At 44.9% G+C, this 21,918-nt stretch overlaps 2 protein-coding genes across 2 annotated transcripts; both read left to right on the top strand.

Moving 5' to 3' along the window:
- Window positions 1-426: 426 nt before the first annotated feature.
- LOC119731444 lies at window positions 427-4,974 on the top strand. Its single transcript, XM_038204613.1, has 2 exons — window positions 427-481; window positions 2,635-4,974. The coding sequence occupies exons 1-2, from the start codon at window positions 427-429 to the stop codon at window positions 4,761-4,763; spliced, it is 2,184 nt and encodes a 727-aa protein (XP_038060541.1). The 3' UTR covers window positions 4,764-4,974.
- A 6,329-nt stretch (window positions 4,975-11,303) lies between these two features.
- On the top strand, window positions 11,304-20,034 carry LOC119731443. Its single transcript, XM_038204612.1, has 2 exons — window positions 11,304-11,397; window positions 17,864-20,034. The coding sequence occupies exons 1-2, from the start codon at window positions 11,304-11,306 to the stop codon at window positions 20,032-20,034; spliced, it is 2,265 nt and encodes a 754-aa protein (XP_038060540.1).
- The last annotated feature ends 1,884 nt before the right edge of the window (window positions 20,035-21,918 follow it).

Genomic DNA, 21,918 nt, shown 5'->3' with positions numbered 1-21,918 from the left:
GGAAGACCCGACGTTAGGGACAGTGATTTTTTTTTTCTTTCGGCCGTTGGTGATTCGTTCGCATGATTTAGGCTACTAGTACCTTAAGCTTAATAAGGCGGGAGTCAAGGGTCATTTGGTTCTGTTTCGCTGACATAGACATGAATTCACAGGTTCACACACACGGCGGACCCCAGTCCGTCACACCGTACTACGAAGCCCGGCAGACAGCACACATGTACAGCACTGCCCGTGTTCCATTGTAATCCGTGGGCTATGGGGGTCCCAGTGCACCCGCCCCACCCCCCCCCCCCCAACCCACCGCCACTGATTTTTTTTTTATCCTTGACATGTCCCCAATAGGAAAAAAAAAATGTTAGCAGTGAAAATTTAGGGATGCACTCTCTCAGGAGGCCATTTGTTGTAACCGCCTCCGACTGAGCTTACATGCATTTTCTTAGCACTAGGGTTGAAAGGGGAAGAAACAAAACGCCACAACCTGAGCAGACTTTGACCGATCTTAATCAAACTCAGCACAATTATTATTCTTCATGAATAGGTCTTTCGAAAAACATCTTTGGTTGTCGTGGAAACCAACTATAGAGGGCGCTACAGTCAATTTACACGTTTATTTTGAAAATTTTCCGAAACATTCCTCATCATTAACATTCCAATCAACTTTTTATCTTGAAAGCCACCAAATCATACAACAGCACCTAATTTATGATTATCCAACTGCTGTTGAGCTACTTTGAGAGTTAGGTGTGGGCAAATTGAAAATAATATACATTTTGAATAAGTTAAACACCGTCTTAGCCTTTGGGTTGGTAGGTGTCGGGTCAATCTTCCAGATACATGCACATACCTTTACCAATCTTGGTAAAAGTTCAATATATTTATCATTTTGAAAATGCCTTGAATCGTCATGGAAACCGAATACAGAGGGCCCAATGGGCTCCGTGCGCTAACAAAAGAGGGCGCGTTTTTACCGCTTTTGAGAGCTCCGTGGACGGGACACACAGCGTGCGCGGACTGAACTGTACTGGTTCGCGCGCGAAGTACGCACGACTTTCTGAATGTGCACAAGCTATAGCCACCGCGTCTTCGCGTGAGCCTCAGGCCAGCCTCGTTCCCATGGGTACGAGGCCTTGCTGCGCCATGTTGTTTCCCATCATGCCTTGCGCAATCTCAACACGCACGCGCCTATGGAGTCGATCAGAGGCGTCGTCGGTGCGCAAATACGTTCGAATTCAACTATCATAGAGTTGTAGAGATCTCCAACCTTCCCAATCGGATGCAAGAGACCAACAGTTGCCTGGAGATACTGAACAGTCTGAGGACAACCACTGAGTCTATTCCAGGACACGGTACCCCCAAGATATTGGTTCGTCTATCAGTGACATCTGGTGCCCTATCCTCTTCCAGACAATCAAATGGGTCACCTACGTACGGAAAGCTTAGTTCCCACACCTTAGTCAGTCTGTGGGTCTCCTACACCCTTGACAACTTTTTTCACAACTTCCTTCCATCACACTTATACCCCAATGATCAGCTACATGTACATGTAGCATCCCCTGCCCAAGTCATCCTACACAGCAGCTCTTTGGTCGTTGGAATCCCTCTTACTCCTGACGAAGAGCAGAGCATACTATCGTAAGTCCCAACCCTGGAGTTTCCCCTGCCCCTGGTTCCTTTAAGACACTCACAAACTAAAAAAAGAAGAAGATGTCTCGTCTTCAACTTATTCTTTCAGGGTTTAAATACAAAATTAACCATTATTCATGAAGAATAATTGTGTTGAGTTAGATTAAGAGCGGTCAAGGTCTGCTCAGGTTATGGCGTTTTCGTTCTTCCCCTTTCAACCCTAGTGCTAGGAAAATGCATCTAAGCTCAATCAGAGGAGGTGCATCCCTAAATTTTACGTGTTAACATTTTTTTCTATTAAGGACATGCCGAGGATTAAAAGAATATCGGTGGCGGTGGGTTCTGGGGGTGGGGGATGCACTGGGACCCCCCATAGCCCACGGACTATGAGGACCACAACTTTGGTTCAACTGTAACTTCCGGGTTTGCGGTTGTGTTAACTAGAATGAACCGTGCTTACGATCCAACGGATCTCATTGGCACTTGATTGGACGCGCCACGCTGTTTTAAGACATGCCGTGGGCCACTTCGCGGTCGCGCCGGTATTGGGTTACCTAACCAACAATCATTGATCTGTAGTGCGAGTCGCCGATGAGGCGTATACATTATTCATACTGCAAATTTCCATATCATACCCCCTTCCCCCTTTTCACATTCCTTTATGTTTGAATTAGACATCGGAGGTTTCCACAGAGACACTCACAAGGATGTGAAAATTTCCCCCTTTAAAATAAAATAGATACATTGAAATATATTTTTCTGAAGAGCACCGGTAAAGCACAAATAAGCAACATGTTTATAATACCAAAATAATTACCGCCTCTGTTCTCTTCAAATTAGGAACACACACTGCACTATACTTGTTTACATCAGGTTGCCTTTTGGATAAGTGTCCTTATCATGAACAATTATTGTTTCTTTTGCTCCTTGCAGGGACAGTCAGAGGCCTTGCACCAGCTGTACCCGAGTGCATAAACACCAGTCGGAAACAGCAGCAACAGTCTTTTCATCGTCAACATCGAGTCGTCATCATCGGCTCCGGACCTACCGCTCTGGGTGCTGCTAAAAGATTGTACGATCTCGGCAAAGGCAAAAACAACAGCGTGATCATCACTATCCTGGAAGAGCTAGGCAAACCAGGAGGCCTAGCCTCGTCCGTCAGGGATGATAAAGGCTTTCTCTGGGACGTCAGAGTTCACGTCGTATTCTCCCATTACACCTACTTTGATCGAGTCCTGAACATGGCAGTACCCGAGTGGAACTACCGGCGCAGGGCGTCATTTGCCTTCATGAAAGGATCAGATGATACGAGGAAGTTCATTCCTTATCCAGTTCAGAACAACATCCACGTCATGGATAAAGTTGATCAGCAGAAAAGCCTGAAAGGCTTAGAGGAGATTACCAAAAATCCCAGCACCCGTAAACCCAACAATTTCGACGAGTGGCTGCTGCAGAAATTCGGAGAGGGTCTCACTGACGTGTTTATGAGAAAATACAACCGGAAAATCTGGACAGTTGACACCAAAGAAATGAACTCGGCCTGGGTTGGAGAGAGGGTTGCTGTACCAGACATTGAAGAGATTAAGACCAAGATTACAGAGGTGGATAACGGAACAGACGCCAAGGATTCCGAATGGGGACCGAACCGTTTCTTTCGTTTCCCTAAATATAATGGGACTGGTGGAATTTGGGAGTCAGTTGCGAGAATGCTTCCAAGCCACTGGTTCAGATTTCACGAAAAGGTAACTGCAATTGATATTGACCGAAAAATCATCACTGTCGAGGCTGGAACTGGCGTTAAGACGCATTACTCATTAGCATACGATACCCTAATATCGACGGCCCCCTTAGATGTTTTTACATCATTAATGCAAAGCGACGATGTTTCCCTAGGGCAGATACAAGAGCTAGCATCACAGCTGGTGTACACGCACACTCACATCGTAGGCATCGGCCTCACCGGTCAACTGCCAAGGATCCTCGCTGATAAATCTTGGGTTTATTTCCCGGATTCTGATTCTCCTTTCTACCGCGTGACAATGTTCTCCAATTATTCAGATGACAATGTCCCAAAACATGGAGAATACTGGTCGCTTATGTGCGAAATAGCCGAACCACAGAAAAGTTCTGATCCAGCGTATTGGAGTAAGGAAAACTTGATAAAAGAATCCATTCAAGCCTTAGTCTTGTACGGGTTTATCACTGCTGACATGGTAGTCTCCAAGCACTACCATCGCTTGGACCACGGATATCCCGTCCCTTCACTTAAAAGAGATATGATCCTTGACACGATACAACCTTGGCTGAAAATCAAAGACATCTACTCCCGTGGACGGTTCGGAGGTTGGAAATACGAGGTTGCGAACCAAGATCATTCCTTCATGCAAGGGGTCGAGGTCGTGGACAAATACCTGAGCAACGTTCCGGAGTTAACTTACCCGGATCCGAATCTCGCCAACTCCAAGAAAAACACGGATCGCACCATACCTTTGGATCATGAATTCGTCATCGCCCATTATAACGAGAATCTTGATTGGATGAAGCCTTACGCCGACCACACCCTCATCTACCATCAAGGGAACGACCCGGGTCCGCCATTCCAGTTCTACGGTTGGGAGCGGCTAGAGAATCTAGGACGCGAAGCTCACGCTTATCTTGTTCACATCACCACCTACTACGACCGACTTGCTGATGTCACTGTCTTTGCTCAGGGAGACAACATGCAAGGACGATGCTACAAAAACATAACACAGTTTATTGATTCTGCCAAAAAGGGTGTCCCTTGCAGAAGAGCAAAGATACTCAAAAGTTGGGGGCACTTGTATTTCCCTGCTGAATATTTAGCGCGTTTTAAGACTTACAAACTCACCATGGCAAATGGGACATTAGGAGAGATGTACCAAGATCTGTACGGTCAGCCACCACCAGCCAAAGGAATTTGGGTCTGCTTTAACGGCTGTTTTGGGGCTACCAAGCAACAGATCCTAAGACATCCACTAGCCTTCTATCAGAAGGCTCTAGCCTATATTAGCAAAACTCCAAATCAGGAAGAGGGTAATTACTTAGAGAGATTGTGGTATCACTTCTTCGAAGGAGTTGATACACCTTCCGATGCCCAAGCCGCAACTAAAAAGGTGTAAAAGGCCTCCCTTCTCGCAGCATGGCTATCGTGAGCCTTAATTTAATTCATCAAAGTCACAGAGAAATATATTGGTCTTATTTTTGAAATGGAAATCGCTAATCAAATTGGATATCATTCTGAATAACAAGCCGATACCGTAGTATATTCAACGCATAGAAAACGTACTTTAAATCTTAAATGCAGTGTGAGTCAAACAGAAAGTAATCGAGTTCGCAAAAGTTTAGAAGAAAATGTGTTCACTCCGTAATTTGTTTGCTCTATTCACCGGTTCTTTCTGCTTCAATAGAAATACCCCGAAATTCAGCTGTCCACCAATGATCATTTGCCGATACGCATTGATGAAAACCTTTAAATAATGTGAACGAAACTTACAAAGGAAAACAAAAAAAACTCACCGAACATTCCCCTTTCAGAATAAAGACTGTGTGTAATCTCTGGTGTTCATTCATCTGGATAGATTCAAAGCATAACCGTCGATATCAGAATTTTCAATAATCGATATATCGAAATTCCAATATCGAGGATAAAAGTTATACAAGTAAAATTTTAAGATAATGTGAAATAAATAGGCAATGGAACTTCTCCAAGCAAAAATTGTTCCAATTTTCCAACGGCTTTTTCTGCAGCATATTGCTCAAACTTAAAAAAAAATCTCAACACTGAGATTTTGTCCATAATGGGCAGTATCTTTTGAGGTTTTTCATTTGGGAGACCGCGAATTTCAGCAAACGCAGAGCACATAGCGTCGTCGCTTGGCATTACCTGATGTTTTTATTTGCAGTTTTATTTCATTACACAGCAAACGTTAAACACAAAGTAAAAGCACAAACAGGAGATTTAATTTCACGATAATCTGATGCATTTTCGATATTTTCGATATCATCAAAAACTCCAAATTTTCGATATTCCGATATGATTAAAAATCATATTGGTATCAGCAATATCGATATCAAATAATATCGAATAATCAAGTAATATTGATATATTGACGGTGCTTCAGACAGACCACTTGATAGCTGAAAAAAAATGTGTTTTGTTTTAGTGAAACATGCATAACTTTTGTTAACATATACTAATTCCAGTAATACCTTTTTTAATTGCTTTTTTTTTTAAAGGGGAAATCAATTATCCCGGCCTCACATTGTATAAAGTCTTAGAGTGATTGGAATGCAAAGCACATATTAAAAGAAACAAATTGCTTCAGCTTTGTCCCCTGTAGAGACTGATAATTAAAGATGGCCGCCGCGCTTGCGCTTTGCGGCGGCGGTGTTTTTGCAGTGGGCGGAGCCTATGGGGAGGGGGGGGGGAAGCATTTTAAAGGTATCAACAAGGGCTTTTCCGTAACGGATGCTCCCAAATCGTAAGGGAGTCGTAGGCTATCAGCCGATATTAGCAATTTCGAGTGGAAAAGGGGGGGGGCATTTTGAGCTTCAAAGTAGCTGGAACTCAATTAATTGTCGTTGGGGGCGCTCTACGGCTAGCAGGCGCAAAAAAGTCACTATTTGCGGGCCAAATGTTGACCTCGGATAATTTTTTTCTTTCAATTTGTTTTTCAAAATATTGACTTTGGAGATATTCTGCTTCTCCTGAATGTGTTTTTGTGTTAAAATATGAAAGTTACCTGCTATTATAGGGTGCACGCCTGTAAATAGGCCAAAAATCCGTCCGCCGAGCTCATGAATGAAAGTTATACCCTCAAAATATTCTACATTAGAGAGTTTTGAGTGCCATCAAATTGGGGAATTGAAGAGATATGGTAATGAACCTCTGGCCCGGACTTGGGGCTTCCAATTCTGAGAATTTTGGATGCTATTGGGCTCGAAAGTGGCGCCATTTTGCCATGTTGTGGAGGGATCGTTTTTCAAGATGGCTACTTTTCCGCTTTGGGGAAAATAGGGGTCGTCTTTTTTGGGTGAGAATATCTCGAAAAGTCAATGGTCAATCCACTAAAAAATGAAAAGAAAATGAAAGAAGACACATTGATCATCATTTTTCTGTGCAGCTTGAATACCTGTGAGAGTTCTGAGTATTTTTAAAAGAATTTTGAAGTATGCGCATTTAGCACTAGTGTCTAGGGGATTTTTTTTGCAGGGTTACACCCATTTATTGTTGATTTATAAATTCGGTCAACAGAGGGCGACTCCCCGATCACGGTCAATGCGAAGAGCTAGCGAAGCCTAGCTATGTATGTGCACTAATATGAAAATAGAACGTGTACCCATGCAGCCCTTGTTGATGCCAACTACGCGAAGCTTGCAACGGTACGTGACTCAGGCTTCGACCTCAGATTGTTTCGAGTTGAATCAAATGCAAACCGGTGTGAATGTGACCGGCAACTATGTACTGGTTGAAAATCCGAAAGACTTAGATGAGGACTCATTTAAGTCTGACCATGAGAAACTCAAAGATGGGCTACCACCAGGGGAATAATTCATCTGTTCAGCCGGTGGAAACAAATATTGCTTGCCTCCACGTATAGCACTTGCAGCTTGCAGTCTAAGCAGCGAGGAGAAAGAACGTGTTGCGCGTCTCATACAGAAACATGATCAGGTGATCTCTAAAAGGGGAGGTTGATGTTTTTAGGTGCTGCAACCAGATCCCTCCTTATAGTTAACACTGTGGATGACTCCCCAGTCAATAAACCGTATAGGAGGATTTCACCTCACTGTGTTCAGGAGGTGAAGACCATCTTGCAAAACTTGTTGGATCAGGAGATCATAAGGCGAAGTGAGCGTCCTTAGGAGAGCGCAGTCGTGTTAATGAGGAAACGCGACGATGCACTGCGACTGTGCATCGATGTCAGGAAGTTAAATGCGAAGACTGTTCGCGATGCATTTCCTCTACCACGCATAGAGGAGTCACTAGAGGATATTTATACAGGGTGCTAAGTATTTAACGGCTATCGATTAAGCGCGCGGCTACCATCAGGCTGCCGTGGATCCTGTTTCTGTAGAGAAAACACATTTCGTGTACCCTTTTAATTCACATGAATGCCGTTCGGGTTGGCCAATGTGCCAGGGACGTTTCAAATTGTGATGAAGCAATGCTTATTAAGCGACATTTTAATATTCTCCAATCCAAGATTTATGATTGCAGTTTTTCAGATGAAATTTAGAGTCTAATGTCATGAATTCAGGTTCTTTAATGCAGGTTCTCTAATGTCATGAATGCAGGTTCTTTAAGTCCATGAATGAACTTAGTTGTTCCAAAATTATCTAATTCAATATGAAAATGTTTGAGATGCAATTAAGTACTTTTGAAAGTGACGGGTGAGGAATGTGAACAAATGAGAGTTCAAAGTTCTCCAGTTCATGACATAGCTGGAGTGTTGTACATAGCTGGTGGATGTACTGTGCGCTGAGCTCTACCGGTTAGTGTGGTTTGTGGTGGTTGTGGGTCATGGTGTTTGGGATCTGGACTTTCATAGACGGGTTCTGGATAAGGCTTAGGAACAAGCATGAGCTGACGCCGATTTCTGCGGTAGTCTGCACATTTGATGTTGACGACATAGGAATGAGGTGGACCAGCCTTTTGGATAACATTGCCCTTCGAACTCCATCCAGATTTAGTGCGGACCCTGATGTCATCGCCTGGTTTCAGCTCAGTTGTTTCTCACCGTGCATTCGATTGAAGTAGATTGCGCTCTTGGATTTGCTTGATTCGTCTACCTTCTTCAACTGCTTACGGCTGGCAATCTTTGGACGAAGATTGAGTGGCAGTATTGGCAGTGTAGTTCGCATCTCTCTCCCCATCATAAGTCCAGCTGGAGTAACACCCAGAGCTGGAATCGGAGTGGAACGGTAGGTCATCTGAGCTTGAACTGGATCCGATTGTTGTAGGATCATCTTGGCAATGCGAACGGCCTAATTTTCTGCCTGGCCATTCGCTTGTGGATAGTAGGGGCTTGATTGTGATATGTTAGAAAACAGTTTGAAGTCACTTTGGAACTGCGGACCGTTATCCGCCATAACCACCTCCGGGTACCAAAGCGGACCAAAGCAGATAAGGATGTTGTCTTGTGCAGGTAGAGGACTTCAATCCATTTGGAGTAGTAATCCACTAAGATGATGAACTGCTTTCCCTTCACATCTGCCAAGTCACAGGCTATGCGTCGCCACAGCTTCTCTGGTGGGGGGGGGGGGGGGAGTTGGAGATGGGTGGTTCTGCTCGTTGTGTTTGCTGTTTTGTCTGGCAGTGCTGGCACTTCTTACCTGGCCACAATACTGCTTGGCAATTTCGTAGCCTGCTCTTACTGATGCCTCAGTGGCCTTCTTGAGTATCTCTGGCCTAATCTTCTCTCGAATGATGATGCTATTGCCATGGGTGAGGACTCCATCAATCAAGCTGATTTTGGTCCTGCTCCTCCAAGTAGCCTCGAACTCTGGCAGATTCAATGTCTTGGGCGTAAATGGGCCATCCATTGCTGACATACGCTGTCACAATTGTGAGGTTGTCATCAAGGGTTGTTTCTCGTGCTTACTTTGTCAGTTTACTGCATAATACAGGCCCGTGCTGGGTGACCATGTTGACGTGAGCCTCCACCTCTTCTTCAAGGTTGTCGGTGATGTCTGCTGTGGATTTCAAGGCGGCTCGTGACAAGGTGTCGGCAACAACGAGGTATTTCCCAGGTGTTAAGACTGCTGAGCAGTTGTATTTCATCAACCGCATGAGAAGACGATGGCACCTGAGAGGGACATTGCAGAGATGATTGTTGTTTATCAGTGGGACCAGTGGCTTGTGCTCGGTCTCGACTCGGTTTTTTTTGACAGAGAAGGGGGGTTTTTGACCCCCGAACCCAGCTCCCTCCCCATGGATCCGCGCCTGGGCTGCCACTGCCGATGCACTTTGAATGAATCGTGCGAGCCAATTAACCATTCCCATGAGGCGCTTCACTTCCTCTTTTCAGGGTGAATGCCATCTTTGTTGAGTTTCATTCTAAGGAAGTCGATCTGTGCGATCTTGCACTTTTTGTTGTTGAGCTTAAGTCCGGCAGTCTGCAGTCTGCTGTAGCCATTCGTCGTGCTCCTCTTTAGTGTGCCCCGTGATCAACACATCGTCCATGTAGACGATAACGCCGGTTATGCCTGCATAATGCGTTGGTACGTCTCCGGAAACAGAAACGCACGTACGGAGTGATGAAGGTGGCCAGCGCTTGACTCTCTTCGCTGAGTGGCACCTCCCAGAAGCCATGCTTGGTATCTAACAGTGAGAAGATCTGTGTACCTAAAACTTCCTCACCCGTGGGTATGATGAAACGTTCTCTGGCGACGGCTTTGTTGAGCTGACGTAGGTCGACGCACAGTCGAATGTCTGCCGTTTGGTGATGTGACAATGGGATATTAGTGATATTACAATGGTATATTGAATGCACACGTTTGTTGGTTCGGTTCTTTTATAATGGGATTGGGTATTTTATAATGTACATGCATGTTTTTGTTTTCTTTGCACTTGATAGCAATTTTAGGGAGAGCCACCAGATAGTAATTAAGTTCGCTTTTGGCAATCCTTCAGGTGCGTTAACAATATTGTTTTGTTTGTTTTTGTTTTTGGTACACTGGCATGTTACCTTAAATGTTTGTATTGTATTCTGTGTCTATGTGTGTTCTAACCTGGGAAATAATAAATGAAATGAAATGAAATGAAATTAATGAAATGGGTGAGCACCAGTCGGTTGACACCTTGATGCGCTGGATGATTCCCTGCACTTCTAGCTTTTCCAGCTCTTTCTTGAGTTGAGCGGAATGAGAATCCGACGGGAGGCAATGACTGAGTAGGGTGTGGCATTCTCTGCAATCTTGATGGTCACTGGACCTTCAAAGAGACTGTCGTGGCCGATTAGTGAATAGACTGGCTTCAACAGTCCCAATCATTCACAGGCTTGCTTTCAGAGGACCAGGACTGGTTCCCCTTTTTCCAGGATGAGGTACTTCAATGGCAATGTCTTGCCTTTCACCCGGCACATTAATTGGGTCTGGCCTAGTGGTATAGCTTTACCACCGAAGTAGCCACTGAGATGCGTCAGGGACGGCCGCAGAGATTTGTCTGGGAGACTTAGCGCTCTGTAGATCGCCATCGGCAACTTGAGGATGTTCACCTCGGAATCACTGTCTAACAGAAACGACACTGTCTGGCAATGTACAAAGACGTACTGTCTAAAGCGAAATCGGAAACGAAGCCGAGCTTTGAAAAGGGGCCGTCAACGTCGTCATGTTTTATTTTAGCCACGGAGGCTGCCTGACCTACAATTTAGACGTCTGGATTTCGGGGGAAAATGCCAGGTCAGGGAACCAGGCTAAGTATAATACAGATTTGTGGCAATAACGGTGATCGGGCGGGCGCCCTCTGTTGACCAAATTTATAAATCAACTATTAGTAATTATTAAACTGTTTCTCCACAATGATATAAAGACAGTGTACGTGGCATGTATCGTCACAACACCGTAAATTCTAAACTGCTCAACAAAGACAGTTGGAATACATGCATGCCGTTCTTCGAGCGTCGAGCTAGTCGTTTTGTTCCACGTTTATCTCCCTCATGATGAATCGGTATCGTCTCTTCGTCTTGTTGGCGACAGTCGTAATCGCTGTGACGACTGGGATCGCCTGGAAGCTGGAGTTCGGTTTTGGTTCAGGTAATTCCTTTCAAATATTGCTATATTTTTGACCCTCTGCGTTTCGATTTTGCGTTTCTGTTTTGACTACATATATCAGTATGTTATTGGGTGAAACAGTAACACCTGTCGAGACTTGTGACTTTTTCTTTTAATTGAGATGGTCAGAAGTCAATTTTGTTCAAACACAACGTGTAAATACATTGGTGAAATGAAAAGTCGGTTTCTGTTTCGAGTTCTCAAAGCCAGTGGCGTAGCCACCGGGGGGGGGGGGGGGTTGGGGGGGAGGCGACCGCCCCCCCCCAATGAAACCTTGTCGCCCCAGTCACCCCCCCCCCTCCCCACTGAGATTTTGAGTTTCTAAAAAAATTATCATTGATCTAAATCTAAATAGTCGCGAATGATCCACATGATGACCACTGAGAAACGACCCTTCGACCGGCGACCGCGGACCAGTAAGCTGACAACCGGCGTGACATAGCGCATAAATAGAAACTAAAATGCGTATTAACACCCACTGCACTGCTTGCTCACACCAAGGAACACGTATTATAGACATATGCTCCGTGGGTCACACAGTTTCAGTCAGCGATATCATGCGAATCGGCCACGCACAAACTTTTTCCTCCATTCATATAAGTTAAATAATAATAATAGACCAATTAAAATTCCTTGAAATCAGTGGCGTAGCCACGGGGGGGGGGGGGGGGGGGGGGGGGGGGGGGAGGGGGGGGGGGGGGGGGGGGGGGGGCGACAGCCCCCCACTTGCCCCCCCCCCCACTGAGATTTTGAGTTTCTAAAAAAATTATCATAGATCTACATGACGCCATGGGCGTAAATCCTGGGGGGACAGGGGGACTGGTTCCCCCCCCCCCCCCACTTTTTGAAGGGTGGGGGACACAATATCAAATGTCCCCCCCCCCCCAGATTTTTGAACTCGTGTCTCATTAACAGGGCCCTATTATGTACTACAATGTATCTTTTTCTCAGACAATATTGGTTAAAGTGGTCAGAAATTGCCTCAGATAGCACCACAGAGCATTTAGAATTCAACATTTTTCGGGGCCCTTTAGCGGGCCCCGAACCCCACGCCTATAGCTCAGAATTCTGGTAGCTGCTTCAATGACTCCAACCTCGAAAACAATGTTCAAAAAAATGTCTTATGCCTTCAGCTGAGAAAACCTCGAAAATTATGTTTAAATTATTATCTTTTGTGCTAAGATAATTATTAGTTAAAGTGGTAAAATATTGCCTAAGATCACACCACAGAGCATCGAGAATCCACTTTTTGTCGGGACCCTTAAGCGGGCCCCGATCCCCACGCCTATAGCTCAGAGTACCGATAGCTGATTCAATGACTCCAACCTCGAAAACAATGTTCAAATAATTATCTTTTGCTAAGAAAATATTAGTTAAAGCATGGAGGAAAGTGGTAAGAAATTGCTTCAGATCACACCACAGAACATCTAGAATCCAATTGTTTTCGGGGCCCTTAAGCGGGCCCCGAACCCCCACGCGCTAAGGGCTTCGCGCTTCGCGCTCGCATCAGTTCTGATCAAGGTATGTCCCCCCACTTTTGAGAAGCGATTGACGCCCCTACATGACGCCCCCCCCCATGAAATGTTCCAGCCCCCCCCCCCCAGCGCCCCCCCACTAGAAAAAATTCCTGGCTACGCCACTGCTCTAAGCAGATGTGCGTTTGATACGGTAAAAGAGTCACCAATGGCGGCGATGCACTTGGTGGGAAACATGTCTAGTAAATGGAGGGAGGGGGGGTTGTTAACCAGCCCCTTTTTTTCGTCTGATACATCATTTGCATTTATCCCTTATTTGGGAAAAATCCTTACGTGGATTAACGATCTACTAGTTTTAAACACCCCATGGGCTTTCAGATGGTTGGAAACAAAATCATATGTCCACATAGTGACTGTAATACAAACTCACATATATAGCATATACAACAGTTCCTATTCATACCAGAAAGTAAACATTACGTTTCAACCATGGCTTTATGGTTTAAGATTATTTTAGTGAAGAGTCCAAAGGCCACAAACGTGGTAGAGTTCAGAACGTATATATGTGGGTCATGATTATACAAATAACAAAGGGTCAGCTGTCTTTTTAATAACGGTGGTGTATTACGCATGCACGTTTCTCCCCCGTACTGCCTTACCGTGGAACTTTTTGCTAGAATCATCAGCTGCTTCGGAAAACGTTCCGAAACAGCTCTTGTTTTCGTTAAGATGTTTTTCTTCTCCTTTTTCAGACGTTTTTCTTCAACTAGTACACTTTGACACTTTCAAAATCCAATTAATCTCAGACTTGGCATTCATATAGACCGCCACCCACTTTTGGTGTTAGAAGATTTTCGTCGTCAAAGGTCATCATGTGTCAAATTACGTCAAACTAAAGGTGCATTTTTTTCTCCATACGATTTGTACACGTTTTCTTCCACCGGTACACTCTGGGACTTTTGTAAATGTGATCGACTTCAAACTTCGTACACACATCGACCACCACCCGTAGATGGGCCCCGAGAATTTTTGTCATCATGACGACATCAGGGGGTCACGTTACGTCACATCTAAGATGCATTCTTCAAAAACTTATATCTTCTGAAGTACAAGTGAGATTGGGTTGACAATTTGTTGGCACATATACAGGGACGTGTTATAGATGAAAGTTGAAGTGACGTCGTGATGACGTCATCACAAATCATGTGACGTCACATTAAAGGGGCACTTTTCTAAGGACTAAATCTAAAGAACTCTTGGTTCGATTTGGTTGTAACTTGATATGTACCTATACCGGGATGTGTTATAGATGAACGTTCAAGTGACTTCATTGTGACGTCATCACACTTCATGTTACGTCACATTAAAGGGGCATTTGAAACATTTGGTGTGTGTCCACATATTTCTAGTTATAGTTATTGTTGGTTTATTAAAAAAACTCACGTGTCGTGGCCCAAATTGAAACAGGCCGTATGACTAATGTCTTGTACTGGTGATATTCTATTTATTGACTTCCCTCATATTTTATCTTATACTCATAAAAAGAGTATGTCAAATGGGTTGGTATGTAGCCAAATGTTGGCAAAATACCAACTGCCTTTACTTTTAGGCAAATGCTTCCCAATCATTGGTGAAATTGTATCCGCCTATGAACCAACAATAAGGTAATTCATACAAAAGTTTGGGCAAATAACATTGTCCATTAGTTTTGTACCCAACAGTTTTTGTCAAAGTGTTGTTCAATCGAAACATCAACAGATCCTTTTATTAAACGTCGTTTTTTTTCTTTCTTTCCTGTTTTTTATCGAACGATCGAATTCAACTGTCCCTTGTTTCTTTGTCTGTGCATTGTTATGTGCAGTATATATTGTTGATTTCATTTTGAGCACAATTAAATTGAATGTACAAAATAGGAAAGGAAAAAACGCAGTTTAGTTGAAGAAATCCATGATTGAGTTACATATAACGGACCCTATAACCAATGCACATCACTTTCGATGCTATACATTTAAGTTTTTTGGTAAACAAAAAAAGTAAAAAAGGTAAAGGGGGACGAACCTGTGTTCACAGGAACGGAGTGTCCATCTCTCATTCATAGCGATTGGGCCAGACTCATATGCTGCTGTGGGAGGATCGCCACACCTCCTCCACAGCGAGTCTGTTACCTTCCCAGCATTGAATAATGCCGGTACCCAATTTAACACCTGGGTTGGTAAACAAACGCCATTTTATTTCATCAGAATCGAGGTTTGTTGACCCGGCATTAGGGACAGTGAAGTTTTTTTCGGCCGTTCGTGATTCGTTCGCATGATTTAGGCTACTAATGCATTAAGCTTAATAAGGCGGGAGTCAAGGGTCAATTGGTTCTGTTTCGCTGACAAAGACATGAATTCACAGGTTCACGCACACGGCGGACCACAGTCCGTCACAACGTACTACGAAGCCCGGCACACAGCACACCGTACATTTGTACATGTACATACAGGCCCTACATGTACAGCACTGCCCGTGGTCCATTATAATCCGTGGGCTATGGGGGTCCCAGTGCATCGCCCCCCCCCCCCCTGAACCCACCGCCACTGATATATTTTTTTCATCCTTGACATGTCCCCAATAGCAGTGAACATTTAGGGATGCACTCTCTCAGGGGGCCATTTGTTGTAACCGCCTCCAACTGAGCTTACATGCATTTTCTTAGCACTGGGGTTGAAAGGGGAAGAAACAAAACACCATAACCTGAGCAGACCGTGACCGATCTTTATCTAACTCAGCACAATTATTATTCTTCATGAATAGGTCTTTCGAAAAATATCTTTGGTTGTCGTGGAAACCAACTATAAAGGGCGCTACAGTCAATATACACGTTTATTTTGAATTTTTTTCGAACAATTCCTCATCATTAACATTCCAATTCACTTTTCATCTTTAAGGCCACCAAATCATACAACAGCACCTTATTCATGATTATCCAACTGCTGTTGAGCTACTTTGAGAGTTAGGTGTGGGCAAAAGTTGAAAATAATATACATTTTGAATAAGTTAAACACCGTCTTAGCCTTTGGGTTGGTAGGTGTCGGGTCAATCTTCCAGATACATGCACATACCTTTACCAATCTTGGTAAAAGTTCAATATATTTATCATTCTGAAAATGCCTTGAATCGTCATGGAAACCGAATACAGAGGGCCCTATGGGCTCCGTGCGCTAACGAAAGAGGGCGCGTTTTTACCGCTTTTGAGAGCTCTGTGGACGGGACACACAGCGTGCGCGGACTGAACTGTACTGGTTCGCGCGCGAAGTACACACGACTTCCTGAATGGGCAAAAGCTATAGCCACCGCGTCTTTGCGTGAGCCTCAGGCCAACCTCGTTCCCATGGGTACGAGATCTTGCTGCGCCATGTTGTTTCCCATCATGCCTTGCGCAATCTCAACGCGCACGCGCCCATGGAGTCGAGGCCGGCCTCAGGCGTCGTTGGTGCGCGAATACCTTCGAATTCAACTTGCGATGGTCACTACCACTACATGTACTTAGTTGCCCAAGACTATCACAGAGTTGTAGAGATCTCCAACCTTCCCAATCGGATGCAAGAGACCAACAATTGCCTGGAGATACTGAACAGTCTGAGGACAACCACTGGGTCTATTCCAGGACACTGTACCCCCAAGATATTGGTTCGTCTATCAGTGACATCTGGTGCCCTATTCTCTTTCAGACAATCAAATGGGTCACCTACGTACGGAAAGCTTAGTGCCCACACCTTAGTCAGTCTGTGGGTCTCCTACACCCTTGACGACTTCTTTCACAACTTCCTTCCATCACAATAATACCCCAATAATCAGCTACGTGTACATGTAGCATCCCCTGCCCCAGTCATCCTACACAGCAGCTCTTTGGTCGTTGGAATCCATCTTACTCCTGACGAAGAGCAGAGCATACTATCGTAAGTCCCAACCCTGGAGTTTTCCCTGCCCCTGGTTCCTTTAAGACACTCACAAACTAAACAAAAAGATGTCTCGTCTTAAACTTATTCTTTCAGGGTTTAAATACAAAATTAACCACAACATTTAAAACAGGTGAACTACGCTGTTATAAAACTATTAAAACTGTTACAAAGCTATATTTCAAAAGATTTATTCATGAAGAATAATTGTGCTGAGTTAGAGTAAGATCGGTCAAAGTCTGCTCAGGTTATGGCGTTTTCTTTCTTCCCCTTTCAACCCTAGTGCTAGGACAATGCATCTAAGCTCAATCAGAGGCGGTTACAATAAATGCCCCCTGAGAGAGTGCATCCCTAACTTTTACGTGTTAACATTTTTTTTCTATTAAGGACATGCCGAGGATTAAAAGAATATCGGTGGCGGTGGGTTCTGGGGGTGGGGGATAAACTGGGACCCCACATAGCCCACGGACTATGAGGACCACAACTTTGGCTCAACTGTAACTTCCGGGTTTGCGGTTGTGTTAACTAGAATGAACCGTGCTTACGATCCAACGGATCTCATTGGCACTTGATTGGACGCGCCACGCTGTTTTAAGACATGCCGTGGGCCACTTCGCGGTCGCGCCGGTATTGGGGTTACCAAACCAACAATCGTTGATCTGTAGCGTGATTCGCTGATGAGGCGTATACATTATTCATACTGCAAATGTCATATCATACCCCCTTCCCCCCTTTTCACGTTCCTTTATGTTTGAATAAGACATCGGAGGCTTCGACAAAGACACTCACAAGGATGTGAAAATTTCCCCCGTTAAAATAAAATAGATACATTGAAATATTTTTTTCTGAAGAGCACCGGTAAAGCACAAATAAGCAACATGTTTATAATTACCAAAAAAATAATTACCGCCTCTGTTCTCTTTAAATTAGGAACACACACTGCACTATACTTGTTGACATCAGGTTGCCTAATTTGAATACAGGTCCTTATCATAAACAATTATAATTTATTGTTTCTTTTACTCCTTCCAGGGATAGACAGGGGCCGTGCACCATCTGTACACAGCAGCCGGGAAAATGAGAAACAGTCTTTTCATCGACAACATCAAATCGTCATTATCGGCTCCGGACCTACCGCTCTGGGTGCTGCTAAAAGACTCTACGATATCGAGCAAGGCAAAAGCAACAGCATGATCACTATCCTGGAAGAGCTAGGCAAACCAGGAGGCCTAGCCTCGTCCGTCAGGGATGATAAAGGCTTTCTCTGGGACGTCGGAGTTCACGTCGTATTCTCCCATTACACCTACTTTGATCGAGTCCTGAACATGGCAGTACCCGAGTGGAACTACCGGCGCAGGGCGTCTTTTGCCTTCATGAAAGGATCAGATGACATGAGGAGGTTCATTCCTTATCCAGTTCAGAACAACATCCACGTCATGGATAAAGTTGATCAGCAGAGAAGCCTGAAAGGCTTAGAGGAGATAACCAAAAATCCCAGCACCCGTAAACCCAACAATTTCGACGACTGGCTGCTGCAGAAATTCGGAGAGGGTCTCACTGACGTCTTTATGAGGAAATACAACCGGAAAATCTGGACAGTTGACACCAAAGAAATGAACTCGGCCTGGGTTGGAGAGAGGGTTGCCGTACCAGACATTGAAGAGATCAAGACCAAGATTAAAGAGGTAGATAACGGGACGGACGCCAAGGATTCCGAATGGGGACCGAACCGTTTCTTTCGTTTCCCCAAATATAATGGGACTGGTGGAATTTGGGAGTCAGTTGCAAGAATGCTTCCAAGCCAATGGTTCAGATTTCACGAAAAGGTAACTGCCATTGATATAGACCGAAAAATCATCACTGTCGAGGCTGGAACTGGCGTTAAGACGCATTACTCATTAGCATACGATACCCTTATATCGACGGCTCCCTTAGATGTTTTCACATCATTGATGCAAAGCACCTATGTTTCCCTAGGGCAGATACAAGAGCTAGCATCACAGCTGGTGTACACGCACACTCACATCGTAGGCATCGGCCTCACCGGTCAACTGCCAAGGATCCTCGCTGATAAATCTTGGGTTTATTTCCCGGATTCTGATTCTCCTTTCTACCGCGTGACAATGTTCTCCAATTACTCAGATGACCATGTCCCAAAAGATGGAGAATACTGGTCGCTTATGTGTGAAATAGCCGAACCACAGAAAAGTTCTAATCCAGCGTATTGGAGTAAGGAAAACGTGATAAAAGAATCCATTCAAGCCTTAGTCTTGTACGGGTTTATCACTTCTGATATGGTAGTCTCCAAACACTACCGTTGCTTGGACCACGGATATCCCGTCCCTTCACTTAAAAGGGATATGATCCTTGAAATGATACAACCTTGGATGGAAAGCAAAAATATCTACTCCCGTGGACGGTTCGGAGGTTGGAAATACGAGGTTGCAAATCAAGATCATTCCTTCATGCAAGGGGTCGAGGTCGTGGACAAGTTTCTGAGCAACGTTCCGGAGTTAACTTACCCGGATCCGAATCTCGCCAACTCCAAGAAAAACACGGATCGCACCATACCTTTGGATCATGAATTCGTCATCGCACATTATAACGAGAATCTTGATTGGATGAAGCCTTACGCCGACCACACCCTCATCTACCATCAAGGGAACGACCTGGGTCCACCATTCCAGTTCTACGGTTGGGAGCGGCTGGAGAATCTAGGACGCGAAGCTCACGCTTATCTTGTTCACATCACCACCTACTACGACCGACTTGCTGATGTCACTGTCTTTGCTCAGGGAGACAACATGGAAGGACATTGTTACAAAAATATAACACAGTATATCGATATTGCCAAAAAGGGTGTCCCTTGCAGAAGATCAAAGATACTCAAAAGTTGGGGGCACTTGCATTTCCCTGCTAAATATTTAGCGCGTTTTAAGACTTACAATTTAACCATGGCAAATGGGACATTAGGAGAGATGTACCAAGATCTGTATGGTCAGCCACCACCATCCAAAGGAATTTGGGTCTGCTTTAACGGCTGTTTTGGGGCTACCAAGCAACAGATCCTAAGACATCCACTAGCCTTCTATCAGAAGGCTCTAGCCTATATTAGCAAAACTCCAAATCAGGAAGAGGGTAATTACTTAGAGAGATTGTGGTATCACTTCTTCGAAGGAGTTGATACACCTTCCGATGCCTAAGCCGCAACTAAAAAGGTGTAAAAGGCAGAGTTGTAACGAGTCACTGATTTTTGTGACTCGAGTGGAGTCGAGTCATTTTAAAGAAGTGACTCGAGTCGAGTCGAGTCATTAGGTCAACAAGGTCGAGTCGAGTCGAGTCGAGTCACAGAGTGTGGTCGAGTCGAGTCGAGTCAAGTATTTAGCTCGAGTCAATTCGAGTCACAAATATTTGAACACTTAATTACAATAAAAAGCAACAAACAAAAAAGAGAAAGAATACAAGGCACCAGTCTATTACGGAAATCCAAAGTCATGAAGTATGCTGTATGGTACCCAACCAACAGTTTCCATTGCTAGCTCACGTCACAGATAAGAAGATGTGAAACTTCGGTCTTATAACTGGTTTGGCTTCGGGTGTAGATTTTGTTGTTCGCTGATCGCTGACAACGTTAAAACCTAATTGCATTATACAAAACTGTTTCTGATTATTTAAAGGTGGGCCCGTCCGTATTGTGATGAATCATCAACTATACGTTTTATACATTAACATGAACTGTATAGTGACGTTTCTTTAGTACCCAGTCACTTATACTAGAACATCAGCATTTAATTGGCCAGCGCTGTTAGTGGGCGTGGCTTAAGTCATCTACTAAGCAAAACTGCATTTTCATTGGTTGAGGCACCCTGTGTACTTAAGTAGTGAGGGGCATTTATTGTATGTGAATGTATATGACCATGTTGGCCTATAAAAGGCACAGTTCGAGAGATTAAATCTCACTTCTTCGCCTGGTGGGACCAAAGAAGTCAAAGAAGTCTCCTGTCTCTGTTTTATTGTCTAATTGTCACTAATTAGGGTGTAAGTCTCCCCCACTTGAGCCACTTGAGCCACTTGAGCCACTTGAGCCACTTGAGCCACTTAAGCCACTGGTTAGCCACCCAGAGCCACCGATCAGCCACCCAGAGCCACCGGTCAACCTCCCAAACCACAGGCTAATCCACCCAAAACCACAGGTTAATCCACCCAATCCCCTAAATCCCAAACACAAGTTGAGTTAGCGCTTTCCCCTGGTGGAGCAGATTTGCGAGTGCTGTTCGTCACTTGGTGCTGTGGCCTCCAACCGCAGGTGCTTCAACTCCATCGGGACTGAGCCAGAGAGGCAAGGGACCGACTAGGCGACGCGCGTTACATTGGTGGCAGCGGTGGGATCCACTGAGAGTGACGGGACAGCTAGCCAAAGGAACCACAGGGTGAGAGTGGTCAGAATTGATCTACCAGAAGCAGTGATTTGAGGATAACGGAATTCAGGGTGGACGTGGAGAACCACTAGTCACAGCAACAATGGACAGCAGAGACAGGATGTTGGAAGAAAGTGTGGGATACTTTGAGACGACACCGGCCAGGGTGACCAGCAGAGCAAGCATTAGGCTACACCCTGCGGTAACACCATCGCCTCCTATATTGACACCGGCAAGATCTGCCGAGAGGATGCCGGGTGTTGGCATCAGGGCGCAGGAGCCAGTGACGGCACAAAAGCTCTTCCAACAGACCGGAAGAGTTGGGGAAGTGATGACACCTACAGTCGGCACAGCGGAGTCCTCTCCTCAGGCAAGATTCATGTCAACACCAGTGACATGGGGACCGGGGTTGGTAGAGCAGCCAGTCTACCGGAGTTTGACTGATTGGGGCGGAGTAGAACCAGCAGAGGTTCGACGGCAGAGACCTACTGGAACGAGCGATGGTCTGGTGGAGTCTGGATGGCCTTCGGCCCGGCCAAGGATGCAGGCTCCAGGGGAAATGCCAGGTAGCATAAACACCGCACAGTCGGCGTTTGATGCGAGGTGTAATCTACAGCAGCGGTTGGGAGAGGCGCCTGGACATCAGACGTGCACAGCACCACAGCGGGT

The sequence above is a fragment of the Patiria miniata genome, unplaced genomic scaffold, assembly GCF_015706575.1.
Source record: "Patiria miniata isolate m_02_andy unplaced genomic scaffold, ASM1570657v1 HiC_scaffold_23, whole genome shotgun sequence".
Taxonomy (NCBI): Eukaryota; Metazoa; Echinodermata; class Asteroidea; order Valvatida; family Asterinidae; genus Patiria; species Patiria miniata.
The sequence above is the reverse complement of the archived record's forward strand: the minus strand, read 5'-3'. Positions and strand labels throughout refer to the sequence as shown.